General features: G+C 36.9%; 1 protein-coding gene across 1 annotated transcript in view; it reads right to left on the reverse strand.

Annotated features, from left to right (window-relative positions):
* LOC109014327 (THO complex subunit 2) overlaps positions 1 to 4934 on the reverse strand; it is a 44728-nt gene extending 39794 nt beyond the window's left edge. The window contains exons 1-5 of the mRNA XM_018996754.2: positions 4502 to 4934; positions 4282 to 4407; positions 2286 to 2327; positions 575 to 634; positions 65 to 127 (exon numbers count right to left, since the gene is read on the reverse strand). Coding sequence (XP_018852299.1) covers positions 65 to 127; positions 575 to 634; positions 2286 to 2327; positions 4282 to 4407; positions 4502 to 4636 — 426 coding nt within the window. The 5' untranslated portion in view covers positions 4637 to 4934. The remainder of the gene's footprint in view (positions 1 to 64; positions 128 to 574; positions 635 to 2285; positions 2328 to 4281; positions 4408 to 4501) is intronic.
* Positions 4935 to 17030: the final 12096 nt, after the last annotated feature.

Genomic DNA, 17030 nt, shown 5'->3' on the forward strand with positions numbered 1-17030 from the left:
TGGTCAACATTTTGCACATTCCACCATATCAGAGTATGCAACTAACAAAGCATGATCTTCTTACCTCTTTATTCTTCAACTCCTGAGCTTTTATCTTGATCATTTCAGCCTCCCATAGAAACTCTTCCTATAATATATGAAAAATATAAAGTGATTTACATCTTTACCAAAAATGTAAAGTAATCATATATGTCAAAGAGCAAGAAACTAAAAACCCAAAACCCCAAATCACAACAAAACTCAAAAAATAATATTACATTTTGCACCCTCAAACTACCACCCCTTTTGTAATATGCACCCAAAGCTATCTACCTTGACACATTTCATCCTCAAGCTACCAAAACAAATTGAAGTATCCATGCACCATTAAGATTTGACCACTAAAATTACGCTTGATAGTCTATTTTCCTTGATCTTAAAAGTCAGATCTTAACCAAAGGGTTTAACGGTGCAATTGTTTGGTAGTTTGAGGATCCAATGTGTCGACAATTGTAGTTTTGGGTGCACATTGGAAAAGCAGTTGTAGTTCAGAGCTGTGAAGTGTAATTTCTCAAAAAACAATAACAATCAACACCTCGGAACGCTCCTGGAAAAGCCTCAAAGGTACAAGTTCAGATTCCACCAACCATTTTGCCTAAGAACATAAAAAGTGAGAACAAAATAAGAACAAAGCACATAAAATATGAATCACAGAAAACAAAATAAAAGAAACATAAGGGCATATGATACATCTTGCATATTTAATGAATAAAAAAATTTGAAGCAACATTTTTACAATGTGTGAAAAGGACGTAAAAGTAGCAAGAATCCAGGAAATACTATAGAACTATCTTTCTACAAAGGGGCAAGTTGAAGAATGGAAACCAAAACATGTAAAGCTCTGTCAGACAACAACCTAAGAAAGCAAGTTGTTTATATAACTTCAAGGTACAAAGTCCATTCAAAAAGACTATATAACTTCAAGGTACAAAGTCCATTCAAAAAGACTCACGAATTAAAACTACGGCAGTGAAATAGATTTTAATAATATCTCTAAGGATATATGAGTTTGCTCTATGCATTATATTCATACAACCCCTCCCTTTCTATAGGTAATAAAACGGAAGCGCGTTGTAGATTATACTTTTTGTATACATATACATACGCATACAAGCTATCCACAATAATTTGAAAACAATAATATCGTAACAACATCAGCTTACAAATTCAGACATCATGGGTACCTACTGCAATGTAAGCAAATAAATCACAATAACATGCATCATCAAAATACAAATAAAAAATAGAACAGCATTTCACGACTGTTATTGAACTGTAACCATTAACTCGATATCATATCATGAGAAAAATTCAGTGAAATAGGCATCCATTTGCAAAACAGAGCTCCATTCCAGTTCATTACAATTCTCTACAATAGAAGCCCATTTTACCAAAAAATAATACCAATAATACTCGCTTTGTCCTGTAAAAAAACAGTTCACATTTCCCTTTTGCTTCTTACAAAAGAATTATCCATGCTCCAAAGTCTATGATAATTTTTGTTTGCTTTCTTACAGGCTTTGTAAAGAGAGGGTAATGCAACTCCGGGCGGTGGAGTTATTGGCAGGTTGGGGAGGTAAACTGGGAAGTAAGTACATCATACATGTCTTGAGTACTGTGCTTCATGTGGAATAGTTGGAAGAAATGCTCACAACATTAAAGATTGTGAGAAAATGGCACTAGAGTTTAAAGCTCTATGCACCTTTCTAAAAATTCAGCAAAGACCACAACAATAAACAGTTTCTTTTCTTTTCTAGATGTTATTAATTCTTGTTATCCTTCTTATCCTTATTTCGATACTCTCCTTCATCCGTGTACTTGAGTTTGCACTCCTAATGCTCTGTGATAAAATTTGGCATATTTGCTTCTAAAACTAACACAAGTGATGTAATGTCCTCTTAAAAAAATAACAATAAAATTAGAAAAGTAGTACAAAGCAGGTAGTGCGATAGATTTTCTTATTATTATTATTAAAAACCTGTGCTCTTGGCTAGCTACTTTTGCATGAAAGAGAGAGAACACATTTATTAACTAATTAGACAACTTGCAGATAACATATCAATCACCAAAATGGATTCGTACCAAATAATACTGTACATGTTAGTATGGAATAAACAAAATGAGTAAACACATGCAAGGAAAGTATCACAAAGCAAAGATAATTCTCAGGGCTCAAAACAGCCATTCTACATAGGTGATAAGTAAAACTCACAATACCATGCAGCATTTTATTCAATTATACTTACAAATTTTGTGAGGCGAGAACGATACTCTCCAGGCATCGCAAGCTGCAGACGAAGTGAATAAATGCATGTAAGGAAAAAGCTTGTACACTAGCATCAAATACATATAATAACAGGTCATTGGTAAAGCACATAAAACCAAGCTATACAGCATCGTTACACATAATGATACCATAACTTTTTAGATAAAAGGAGGCAACACCATAATGCCACAACACAGAAATAGAATAAAACTAGCAAAACTTAATTTTATCTAACGGAAAACCCCACTTTGTGATACTCTTTCTAAAAGATACGTCCCCTGATGGTTTTTTAGATAAGTTGCATCCATTTCCTAAACAATACACCGATAATGAAATTTAACCCATTGTCCCTTCATATAGTTTGACAGTATAGATCAAGAAGTTCAAACAACTTGACAGCATTTTTTTAATAAATGCAACTCAAGGCAGAGGAATTGAATCCATAACCTCATGCTTTACTGCATACTTAAAGGCGGTGGTGTCAGATATGAGAATCATTGGCGAACTTGGGGTGCAAATGCTTTGAGAAAACAAAATTTGAAATAACCAATTTGAAATGTACATACAAAGTACAGAAATTCCGACCATGGTGACTCACAACTAAGCCAGATTGATTTTGACAAACTCCAACAAATCCTGAGCCTGAAATAATGTTTTCATGGCGACCTACAACTAAGCCAGATTGATTTTGTCCATAGAGACAGTAGTCTGATCCTGTGCTGCCTTTAGTAATAAGAGGAATTGAAATGTCTTGCCCCACTGAGCAAACAAAAGATTTTGATCCAATCAAAAGCTTGCTTGAATACCCCATAATTGAAAACACGGAATAATGAAAGTCCCAAAAAGATTGATGGATTTCGAAGTAGCAAATGTTGACTTGCCAAAACTTCTACCGTTGAACTTAAAAGCAATATTAAATCCACCCATGTTTCTCCTCAAGCATTTATAAGAGGCATAGTAATGTCAAACACAACCAACACCTTTGATCATGGCAAACAAGATTATGGATTGCCATAGATAAAACTTCAAATCTCGTAGGCATACAACATGTAAAAGTTTAAACCAGAAGCAATTTTAACTGAAAGAACTCTAAATCAAAACATTGCATGTCCCACATTTGTCAGGAATGCCTCCACAGTGAGATATTGTAACGGCCTAAGGAAAAGCCTATGTCATATACGGGATTATTCTCCAAAAAGATTAAAATTGGAGCCCCTTGGACTCACTAGAAACCACAAGAACTTCTCACTCTTAAGATATTTGAAATCTCACTCACCACCCTCCTATACTCAATTCAAAGTATTACAATCTCACCCTTAAATCCTTGACGTTCACATCAAGTTATTATGTTGTAGGTGACACAACTCAAGTCTTCACACTTCTAGCTGAAGATTGGCTCTAATAGCATATTATAGGATTCCAAAATTATTCAGTCGATATGGGCTTATACTTCAAAACAAATAGTCAATGTTATAATTAAAGCCCCTTGTAATCATTGCAAACCACTAGAGGTTCTCCCTCCCTAATGTTGTGTGACCTCATTCACCATCTTCCTATACTCTATTTGTGGTATTACAAATATCATCGAGAAATTTTCTACACAAAACCACAATTAATGCACTCGTGCTTACACTCCCAACAAAGATTGAACACTTCTTTTTCGTAAGTAACTAAGCTAGAACCGAGAACCTGCTGTTGGAAAGGCAGAAACCATATACCCATCTAAAGAGAGATGTCACCACTGTCCAGTAATCAGGTTTTAAAGCAAAACTTTACACTTCATACAGTGGCTAAAACTTATATAGGACGCAAAGAAACTAAAACTATATAAAACACAAGTTACGCTAAGAATAATAAGTTACAGTTGTGCTTTGTTCAAAGTGTATTACACTGTCTTCAATATTGGTTTTACCATTCACACTTCTTCTCAGCTGGCAAACAAGATTACGTATATAACCCAAAAAAACAAAACTCACATCTTGAGCCATTTGGGTCACAATATCCGCAAAACCCGAGCCCAACTCTTCACCTGACACTCTATCCGTGAACTCCACCGAGTCCAACGCCGCTTTACACTTCTGAAACGGCAATTCACCTCGTACCTAACAATCAAGCACATAAAAATAAAAACTAAGTCCAAAGAAAACCTATATTCGCACATATGTACATGCCTAGGAGTTGGAAGAGAAGGCGAACCATGATCCAGCAGAGCTCGTAGAGGAAGCGAAGCATAGGGACGGGGTTGGGGGCCCTGAACCTTGAGTTCCCGTTCCTCCATTCACGAAGAAGGTCTTCCGTGACGTATATACACGCTATAGCAGGGAAGGACATTTTCAGAGAGAGAATTTCAAACCCTAGAGGCACAAAAACAAAAAACTGTGGGTTTGAGGCGTGGAGGTGGATCAGAGAGACGGGGGGGAGAGTGGTAGGGCTTTGGTTTCCATGTGTAAGAGAGGGAGAAATGGTGGCGAAGATAGTGTGAGGGAGAATCTGAAAGAAGTTGTAGGGGAGGGGTTTGGGCCGTTGCGGGGGAGGAACGGAGAATGATGCTGTGCTAAAATGCTGCGATGATGCCTGTGGAGTTCGGGCTCTTGTGGCCTTCGAGCTGTTCTGCTGTTGAGTTTGGGTTAGGGCGGGTTTCTTGTTCGGTCCAATTTGCAATCGGACAGCAGCTTTTCTTTTGGTTTTTCTTTTTTCTTTTTGTTTTTTAATTCTTTGGTTAAAATGTCATTAAATTTTACAGGGGAGATCATCGGGCCACCTCTCCCCAGCCCCCGCATATGCATGGGTGGGAAATTTTTTCCCGTACCTCGCCCCCGCACTCCCCCAGGGGTGAGGGGGCGGGGTACCCCGTCCCATTGTCGGGGTGCGGGGGTGGATCCCTATCCGTCCGCACCCCCCGCATCGCTCTACTGGGTCTTTGGCCCAGTACAATTTTCTGGACTCTAAATGGATCAAAAATAATTTTTTGACCACTTTGGGCCCAGAATCCGTTTTTGGACCACTTTGAACCCATAATTTAACTTAAAAAATATACAAATTTAGAAACTGAAAAAAAAATAATATATATATAGAATTATAGATTTAACTATTAAGTAGATATTAAGTTTCAACTATTAACTAATTAAGTAATAATCATCATTAAGGCACTAAATTAAAATAAGTAGTTTACAATTATACAAATTAAGAGAACTAATAAACTATTACACTATTACAAACTCTTCTAAAAAAAAATATTACAAATTGTACAATTAACTATTGTAGCAACATTACAATTAATTGTAAATTAACAAAATCATATTTTTTCAATTTGATCAATTTGATTTTGGGGTAGAGCCGTAACGGTGAGTTTACTGAATGGTGAGTTGTATCGATTGATGTGAGACTGAAAATCAAGATCATAAAAATTAATAAATTATAAAACCTGAAATATTAATAAGTTAAAAATAAAACAAATTAGAATTAAAAAGTTATAAAGATAAAACAAAATTTTAAATGTAAAAAACAATTAATGAAGAAATTGTGCAAACCATGGCAATTATTGGTCCAATACAAAGTCATACTGCATCGGAGGTAGCCGTAGACACCGTCTCATGTATCACTATAAGTATTAAATCTGAAATCAAATTAATGAATACCAATTAAATTAAAATAAATAAATTAAAATAAATAAATTAAAATAAGAAATTAAAAAATGAAATTAAAATAAATACCAGATCCAGGCTGATCATCACCCTCCTCATACTCAAGAACATCCGAAACATGAATTGGAGTTCCCTTGATCCAATTCTGCGTGCAAATCAAAGCCTCCACAGTAGCAAGAGCTAATGAACTCCGAAATGAATCTAATACACGTCATCCGGTGCTAAAGGCCAACTCTGAAGCTAAGGTGTTAACAGGGATGGCCAAAAGTGTGCGGGCTATCTCTTCAAAGATGGGATACTTCACGGCATTCACCTTCCACCAACTTAATATATCGAAATCTCGTGAAAATGGTAGAATCTCTGCTGCTAAGTATCTGTCTATCTCTTACTGAGCCTCTACAGAACTCCGAAGAAATGGGGTATACTCATACCTCTCACCCCACTCTAATATATGTCTTTTCTCAACCTCGACTTCATGAAACTGTGAGCTTGAGGCCAATGGGGTAGGTGTAGGTGCCGCAATATTACCACCCCATGGTGGAAAACTCATCAAATAATCTAGTAAGGGTTTCCCGAACCCTTGCTGCAATAAGCTCAGCCCAAACTTGCTCGTACGCAAGGTCCAATCCAAATATTATACCATCCAACTTATACTTCGGGTCAAAAAAGACAGCTATATATAACAAAATATTAATCCTAGTTAAATCTCCTCAATATTTGTCGTACTTTGTCCTCATAATCAATGTCATCTCCCGCAACCTAATGTGACCACCCGCGACCATGTCATCTAATTCTTCTTTTATCCTATATATTTGCTAACTTACAACATTGGATGTAGGGTACAAAGTTCCAGATAGCCTCGTGGTGACATCATAAAAAAGTCCCAAAAACTCTACAAAAATAGCTACAATTTCTCAATCATCATTTATGGATTTCTCCAATCCCCCATGATCATCAAAATATTTAACATATTGGATGTCTTTGTCACCCAATAATGAAAATGCTAGCTTATATGCTTGAGCCGCCTCCAACATCAGAAATGTTGAAGTAGGTTTCTTGCTGGGCTTGGGGGCGGGGCAAGGTGCCGTAGCGGTAGGACTAGGGGTAGGGGTATAAGTAGGAGGGGTAGGAGAGCTGGCACTAGAATCTGCTAGCATATCCATGAACTCAAGCAAACAAGAAATCTGAAATTATAGGATACATAGCAACATGCCAACTATATATTAACAATATATATTATAATTTCTTAGACTTGAAAGACTATAAGCATAGCAACTATATATAATGAATATAAAAAAAAGTAGAATAAAAAAAAGTATCACTTGACATTCATATATATATATATTTCATCTTAATTAATTCTATTGAATTTCAAAATACCCGAATGCATTCTATTTTTTTTTTTTTTCAATTTGGTAGGGAACATGAAATTCTGTTTTTAAGCCCCTAAATTAATTTTTTAAACCCCTAGTGCATAGCAATTTTAAAGATTAAACCCCTAAATTAATTTAGAGGTTGCAAAGATTGAAACCCCTAAATTAATTTAGGGTATTTCGAAACCCTAACTTAACAATATATATTATAATTTCTTAGATTTGAAAGACTATAAGCATAGCAACTATATAATAAACATAAAAAAAAGTAGAATAAAAAAAGTATCACTTAACATTCATATATATATATATATATTTCATCTTAATTAATTATATTGAATTTCGAAATACCCTAGTGCATTTTTTTTTTTTTTTGTTCAATTTGGTAGGGAACATAAAATTCTGTTTTTAAACCCCTAAATTAATTTTTTAAACTCCTAGTGCATAGCAATTTTAAAGATTAAACCCCTAAATTAATTTAGGATTTTCAATTTTTGAAACCCCTAAATTAATTTAGTGTATTTCAAAACCCTAACTTAATAATATAGTTTCTTAAACTTGAAAGACTATAAGCATGACAACTATATAATGAACATAAAAAAAAAAAAATTATCACTTGACATTCATATATATATATATATATATATATATTTCATTTTAATTAATTATATTGAATTTTGAAATACCCTAGTGCATTCTATTTTTTTTTTTTTGTTTTGTTCAATTTGGTAGGAAACATGAAATTCTGTTTTTAAACCCCTAAATTAATTTTTTAAACCCCTAGTGCATAGCAATTTTAAAGATTAAACCCCTAAATTAATCTAGGATTTTCAATATTTGAAACCCCTAAATTAATTTATATTATTATTTTAACTTTGGGATGGATAGTCCAATGTTGATTAATATCTCCAATGGCTTTGGTTTTAGCCAAAACCTCAACTTTTAATCAAATTTTAGACTTAGACCATTGCCAATGCTCTAAGTGACAAATATCCCACTATTATTCCTATGAATGGCTAGGAATGTGTCAAGTGTGCATCCAAGAAGTAATTTTAGTGATTCTAAGTGGATTTGAAAATTCTACATTGTGATTTGATAATTGTTTGAATCGAGTGCCACATGGCGCTATCCCGAGTGTCACTATTCAACCAAAAATCGAAAAAAATATTATTACAGCATAAAATCCTAAATAATAATACGAGTCTAGTGGTGTAATTCGTTTCACAAAATTAGACTCCTAAATATCTTGATTAAATAAAAAGACACACTCGACTACTATTCATTCGAAAAGCAAGAAAAGTATTAATGCATCGTAAAATCTTAAATATTCATCTAAGACTAATGGTACAATTCATTTCGCCAAATTATACTCCTATGTACCTTAAATAAATAAAAAGAAAACTTTGTCACCACAACGGATCGGAATTCGACTATGCTGATAGACTTTAAACCTAAAAGTTCCTCGATTCGTGAAATCTTTTCAGGATTTCATGACGTTTCTAAGGTTTAAAGAAATTCATCTATTGAATTTTTTGTAGACTGTTACATGTGCCATGCACCTAACATGAAACTTATGCATAAAATCATGGCATTTATAAATCTATCATGGTAATCGAGAATTATTTCATATATGACTTGGGTACGTAAAATGGAGCTTACAACGGAGGGCATACATGTATAATTTTTTTATAGAAACATGTCGGTTACCGCACATACATATAAGGGTATGATCATGCTACTTATCTCGTAGCATTAATTCAATATTTCTGGGCACGAAGCCGATTAGCAATTAAATAGGCACGTAAGTTACGTCAATTTCTAATTAAACTCATATTTTGTAATTTAAACCTGAAATACTAAAATAACCTATATTTTCTAAATTCCTTGTGACCTTAAAATATCGTTACTCCTCAAATACTTGATTTTCACATAATTTCTTCATACAATTACACGATTAAATCCTAAAATCATATTACCTCTGTAAATTGGTCTTATAATATTGCGTCTGCAAGCTTGCATCATCCATGCAAACATGTGCTCTTGACCCCAAAATATACACATATTGAGTTCATAATGTCCACTCCTACAACTACCGCTTTCATAAACACAGCATGTGCCTCATAATGTAGACCCATAATACCCAACCTATAACATGAGTTGCATCGACCCATGATCCATAAAACATGTGAACCCATAAAACCAAAATGAGCACAATTGTGATACAATCCAAGGATGAACATACGACCTCTACAAACTGTGCGTGGCTAGCCCATCTTCTAATATCATGATAAACCCATAATTGGCAAAGATATATATATATATATATATAGAGAGAGAGAGAGAGAGAGAGAGAGTTACATAGAGAAGTGAGTCTTACAGTTCGACTCGCTTGAGGCATTAGGTTGGGTTCTGAATAGCGCAAAGCTTGTTCCGATGTGGGCTTCATGGTTAGGGTGTAGATGTGGTGGCTATCGTGCGTGGGGCCAAGGGCAAATAAAGATTGATCGTATGTGGTGCCTCGTTCCTCGATAAAAGGCCTAGCGAGGATTCATGGTGTCAAGGGTGTCTGCCAATTAGCAACACTCTGGATTTAGGTTGGGAATAGGTGCGTAATTTTCATAAGGAAGTGCACGTGTAAGTAAATAGACATCTATATTGTAGTGGAATAAGTAAATGTTTAGTCAGAAACTGAATATTATTTATACCAGAGATCTAAACCATAAATAGGTTCATTTATTAACACAAATATCCATATGTCACTGTCACTGTCACTTCCCAAATAATACACAGTATTCTCCATTCATCTCCTACATTCAGGTATGATAGATCAAACATGATTCATCACCTGACTAAATAGTATACCTTCCAAAATACAAACAACTATTAACAGAGACAGGCCTCCGTTATTGTCACTGGGGTAGGGTCAGTCCTTCTTCCTCAGGGTCCTTTCCTAGGGATACCTTTGCATCAAAATCTTTGGTTCCGATAAATGAAACCATAGGTAAGTTAAACAACTATGACAAAATTGTAAATGAGAGATAATGTACATGAAGATGTAATGCACTGTTTCATATAAAAGATCTGTAAATGCATATATTTGTGCATGGTGAGGAATCACCCTCTTAACAAAAAACATATGCATTTATAATTATGGCGAAAAGCCACCATTCGAATAAAACATAAGTATATAAGCATAATGAGGAATCACCCTCTGGGGAAGTACCCTTTGTGTAAATCTTAAGTATACATATTTATCACTGAGGAAAGGAATCGCCCTCTGTGCAAGCTGACTCGCCTGTTTTAAATCGTCCATCACACACACCAAGATATATTAGATTGGCTCGGGGACACATTCTATCCAGTCAATCGACTCGAAGACACCACACAAGATACGCCCAGGGAATCTCTCAAACCGTCTATCAAGTGAGGCTAATACGAAAGCGCTACAGTCCGATTATCACGATGACTCTTACTCATTCTTATGAAACTCGTGGCAACTTGTCGTAGGAATAACACAGAGACTTTTCAACTTGTCAATTATGATTGACACACGGTAAGACTCATGCACCTGAAAATCGATAGCATCATCAATCCGAATCATTGAAACCCATTATTTCAAAATCACAATTTAAAGATAATCTATAAATATAATGAAGAAGATGCATATTATTTTCATGAAAATAAACAGAAACTTACAGAATATGAAAAACTAAATCTCACAACATTTACCCCACATTCTCAGTACTGTTTTAGAAGCTAACATACCGCAACGATATTAAGAATACTACGGCAACTCTAACGTTGCTTCCTCTATTGCCCTCTTTGAAGCCACTTATTTTATTTGAAGAATCCAACTCCAAAGAAACTCCAACGCTTACAATCTCGAATGTCCTTCTGACGTACTTATGATTCATGACATGCTTGAATATGAATCATTTAGTCTTAGTCATTCATTTCTAGTATGACAGAGACAAACTAAAGGGACAAGGCACACACGTTCCTACATCTTATCTTTAGTCCAGTCCTCGGTCTCTCCTCGAATATGAATCTCCCACGTGGTAGTAGACCATACCTCAGAGTTAAGATGATATAGCCTACAGAGTCGTAATTCTTCTTTCGTAGACTTACTCCAAAAGTGACCTTTCAGGTGGATTATAGGCCTCTACATACCGCACTGCTGCATTCTGAGCATTTCTGTGTTATCCCGAAAAGCTCTTATGCCAGTATGAGTCTTGTCCTTGAACGTTGCTCGCCTTAGGCTCATACCTCACCCTTTCTCACCTTGTACACTAGTTTTTCTTACCTCTTCACGTCTTCTTTCTTGCCTTTACACCAATCTTTCTTGCCTTCGAACGATTGGCACATTTTCTTGCTTGACCGATTCCTGGTGACATTTCCTTTGTTTCACCCTATGCTAAGGTGTATTAGGCCAGCCTTCCACATTGTGTTGTTCGCCTTGTTGGACTACCTGCACTTTGCAGGCCATTGTTGCCTCATCTTCCATCTTTTCAAGGAAATGTTATCTTATTTACCTTCCACTTGTCCTTAGAAAGCGGTTTGTCCCCTTGTGCTGGTGCAATCTTCACATCATAGGCTTGTTGTGTGCATTGCAATTTCTGGTAGAGGATGTCGTTGATTCATGCGTGGACTCGGTGCTTGCTCTATTTTCAAATGGCTAAACAGGCAATGTGGGAGATTCTTGCGTAGTGGCTCTCGATTTGGTTGTTGGTGACGCAATCGGTGCTAGTTTGTTTGCAGAGGTTCAGGGGTCATGGGCATGTTGGTTCCTCTATTGGATGTGGGGCTTTAATGATGGACTTGCCTTGCTGTGCCAAGGAGTGCTTGGTTGTCTTAGGGTGCAACAACGTGGGTCTTCTTGGAGGTTTGTTGTTCCATATGATAAAGCAATGAAGGGAAGAGACAACAACAACGTGAGGATTGGCAGAAAGTTAGGTTGACAACAAACCTAGCAATGGCTGGGATTTCTCTACATGCATGAAGGCGTTGAACTATTGTTGTGAACCCTAATGTACTTGAAGATAAAGATGTTCATGGGCTTGGAGTTTATAAACAAACTGGGCCTTGGGCCCATGGGTTTGGGTCCATTTCATGGGCCAAGTATTCAATAAATTTCAACGAGCCTAGTCTTGAGTCCAAAATATGTCCAACTAGTCCAATAAACATTCTTTGGCTTTTAAAATAGCTATTGGGCCTACGGTTCACTAAATTGGGTCCACTTGATCCATAAATATGAAATGGACTTAAATCCAATTATTTGGCCTAATACAAACCATTACTCCACCATAATAAATTAGGGGCTCGCGGCCTATCCAATATTACCCGATAAACTTTAATTGGGCTTCTATAAATATTGGTCCATTACACCTAGTTTAGACCAAATGAGATTAGATTATTCCAATTCTAATAATATTGGATTGGATCTTACAATCTCCCCTCCTTATAAAAACTTTGTTCTCGAAATTTGCTACCTCAAGCAAAATTGTATACTTATCCTTCATATCATTTCCATGCCTATTTTAATTTTCAATTATTTAGTCAATCCTAATATTTGCAAAATTTCAAGTCCTCTACCATTTTGTCTTATACGTTGCATATTCTCTTAATCCTTCATGGCGTCTCTCCTTTCAAGTTATTGCAATCCTATACTTATTTTGTACTTGCTACACTTTCTTACTTCTATATCTACTCAGGCATACAAGCAAAGCTATGAGTTGTTCTGTAATCATACCAATAATCCAAATTCCAACAAACAAGCAATAATTCTAATTGAGTAAAAGAATTCCCTATGTCCTCATTGACAGGCAGAGCAAAAACTCGAGCTTGTGCTACATTTGTTTGTCCACCTATAGTAGTCTAAGTAGTAGTTGTGTTCTTCACAAGGCAGTCTCAACTCTGATGTCCTTCTTTCCTATACTTGAAGCATATATCAGTCCCCATCAAACATTTCCCGGCATGCCCCTTACCACACTTCTCACATATGGTAAGCCATTTTGTCTCACCATATTCAAGTCTGCCACATAGCGCTAAACTATACCTCTAAGATCAGACGATATGGTTTGCAAGTCCATAGTCAATCTACTCAAGGATTAATCCATATGTGATGTCTCTGGTGGAGTATGGGCCTATGGGTATGACACATGCTGCCCTCTGAGTACCTCCGCATTATCTAAGAGAGCTCTCATCTCTGCATCGAGTGTGTCCTCGCTTGTTGCTCGCCCTTGTATGGTTAGCATGCCCTTTGCTCGCTTTGTGTAGAGCTAACTATCCTTCATTGCAAGGTGTTGTCTCACATCTGCCATGCCCTCTACAACGTGCTACTCGCCTTATTCCTTGACCGGCTACACGTTGCTCACATAGCTACTTCCTTGTCGCCAGCATTTTTCCTACGAGAGGAAATCTCTTCTCTCGATTCAGTGGGGTCCTCACATGTGTTGTCCTGTTTTGCCAGGCTTTCTACAATGTGCTACTCGCCTTACTCCTTGACTGATTGCATATTGCCTACCCGACTGCCTCCTTATCGCCAGTATTTTATGCACGGAAGGGGATCCCTTCCTTGGTTTGGTGCGGTCCTCACACAAAACTATGCCATCTAATTTAAGGAACATATCGAGTGAATAACATGCACGCTTCCGAGCATTGGGTTAGACCCCACTAAGCAACTTCCGAGTTCTTGCACAAACTCAAGCAAAAGTGCGAGGACTGATTTTTGGTCTCTACCTCGTACTCATAGCAAGGCTCGTAGAATGTGTTCTGAACACCAGCTTGCCTACTGCATCCTTGGCCAATGCTTCACTTATCCGATTTGCTCACTCTCAAGCTTGCTCACTATCTTGTATTGCCCACCCTTGGACTTACTCGCTATTGCGCATTGCTCGCTCTTGAACTTGTTTGCCTTATATTACGTCCGTCTAAGCATTGCTCCCCTTTAGGCATGCTTGCTACCGCGTATTGCTCGCCCTTGATTTTGCTTGCTCTCATTCATTGATCGACCTAATGTTGTGTTTCTTTTACTCTTGCTCGCATCGGTATGACCTTTCCTTCATACGTGATTTCGAGAAATAAGGTGTTGTCCCTTAGGGTGTTCATACCTGACTTTGCACGTGGATCTCACAATTGATTCAATTTCTTTTGCTGTTTTTGCCCCGAATTATGCCAAAATTACAAGTCCAGTTGTTCTTTAATGTCCATCCAATTTTCTTTCCATTCTTGCCCTCGATTTAGGCAGCTCATATTGCTTAGGTTAAATGATCCGATGGTGTAAATTTTGTTCTATAGCACTTAAATTCAGATAAGATGGGATGAAACTGGCATGTGGAATTTCAGTTTCTCAGATCACATAATATCGAGGCGTTTTGGTCTTTTCGCTTGAGTCTTGTTGGGTGTAGCATACCGAGCGGCTAGTTCTATAGCACTTAAGTATGAACAGATGGGATGAATTCGATGTGTGGAATTTCAGTCTCATAATTCTCAAAATTCAAGTCAATGTGATCAACAAGAGGCCACTGCTACCTGCAATAAAAGGAAGCAACATCGAGACCTCAAACTAAGCACCAGACGAAATGAGAATCTACTCCCTCCAGCTAAGCCTTGTTAGCTAGGACTTAGGATTATTTTTCTTCTTCTTTTTGTTGTATTTAATAGAGTGGTTGTATTTAATAAAGTGGTTGTGGGTTAGACATTGATGGAGTGGTTGTACGTAGATTAGGTAGTCTTCATTTCTTTTGATTTATTAGAGTGTCAACGTAGGAATTGTATATATGACACTTTGTTTTGTACATAAAAAAAAGGTGAATGAGAAGAACATCATTTTCCATCCTTTCTTTTCTCTGTTTTCTTCTTTCAACATGGTATTAGAGTGCTAGGCTCTATAACCTGGAACATTTTTCTTTGTCATCAATCAGCCCTTTCATCATACAGCCTTGGTGCATCGATATAATTTTCATCTTTCCTCTTTGACTCTCATTCATTTTCTCTGCAATGTCAGAAGTAGAGACTCCTGATATTACTCATAACACCACACCAAACATTTCTCCATCTGAAGATCCAAAGGGCCCCTTTTATTTACATCACAGTGATAATGCCAACACTGTGGTGATTGTTCCACCTCTTACTGGTCTGAATTACCTTTCATGGAATTGGTATTTTACCCTAGCCATTTCTGTGAAGAACAAACTCGGCTTCCTTGATGGAAGCATACCCACACCAAACCTCACTGATTCATTTTACATTCCATGGTTGCGCCGCAACAACCTCATTCTATCCTGGCTTCTTAACTCCATTTTGAAGGAAATAATATCAAATATGCTATATATCAGTTCAACAAAAGATGTATGGGAGAAACTAAGGACCCACTTTGCATAACTTGATAATGTTCGAATCTACCATCTCTAGCAGTAACTCAGTTCTATTGTGCAAGGGAGCCTATCGATAAGTGAATACTTCACTCAACTTAATGGAATTTGGGAAGAGATGCACAATTACAAGCTTATTCCTTTTTGCTCATGTGGTCTGCGTACATGCAAAGCTCTTAATTCTGTGGGTGAGATTCAACAAACAGATTATGTTTTCAAGTTCCTTATGGGTTGAACGAGTCATATGAATACATTAGGGGTCATATCATATTGATGAGTCCTATGCCATCTCTAAACAAGACATTTTCCCTAGTTTTGCAAGAAGAAAGACAGAGGCAAATCAGAAATCTAATCATACCTACCCCTTAAGCTTCTGCCCTGGTAGTTTGCAGCACTCAATCAAAGAAAAATAAATCTGACCTCACCTGTTACTATTGTGGAAAACTTGGACACACCCAAAAAAAGTGTTATAGGCTTATAGGTTTCCCACCTAACTTTAAGTTCACCAAGCCAAAAACTGGTTATGAAAATGGGAATACCTCTGCAGCACATGCAGCAAACCAAGTTTGCTCACAAGGTTAGGAGAAAAGATTGCTGGAGAATCCTCAGTTGAATCTGTCTCAAAATCAAATTCAGACTCTTATAGCTCTCATCAATGGACAAATGTCACAGCTCAATCCTAATGACACGGTTCAGACCAATACACAACCTCATAACTCAAATAATGAAAGTCATGCCTCCTCTCCTGCTGCGTACTCCAACATGGCTGGTATAATTCCTTTTGCTTCTGAAATGCCTCATACTCATACTTTATCTGTTTTCCACTTTTCATCAACATGAGTGTTTGTCCATCATGCCTAAAAGTCATTCTAACATTTCCATCATTCCTTGGATTATTGACATAGGTGCTACAGACCATATGGTTCGTTCTACCTCATTTTTTAGTTCCATTACTTGTTCTGTCAAGGCTCATGTTCAACTTCCTAATGGTTCTCGTGTAGAGGTAACTCATGTTGGTACTGTTCAGCTCTCAAAACACATCATTCTCCCTGGTGTTGTATGTGTTCCTCTTTTTCTTTTAATCTTCTTTTAGTCAGCAAGCTCACTCATGAACCCTCTCTCTGCGTTATTTTCTCGAATCAATTTTGTTTTATACAGGTCCTATCTTCATGGACAACGATTGGACTTGCTAAAAATCAGCGTGGTCTCTATTTTCTCCTTCCCTGCTCTCTTGGAAACAAAGTTATCTCATAGTCAACTCCTACCAATTTCAAAGGTCTTTCCATTCCTCTCAATCCTCGATTCTGCAGTGCAATAACACAAGAAGACATCACAC

The sequence above is a fragment of the Juglans regia genome, chromosome 16 (genome assembly GCF_001411555.2).
Source record: "Juglans regia cultivar Chandler chromosome 16, Walnut 2.0, whole genome shotgun sequence".
Taxonomy (NCBI): domain Eukaryota; kingdom Viridiplantae; phylum Streptophyta; class Magnoliopsida; order Fagales; family Juglandaceae; genus Juglans; species Juglans regia.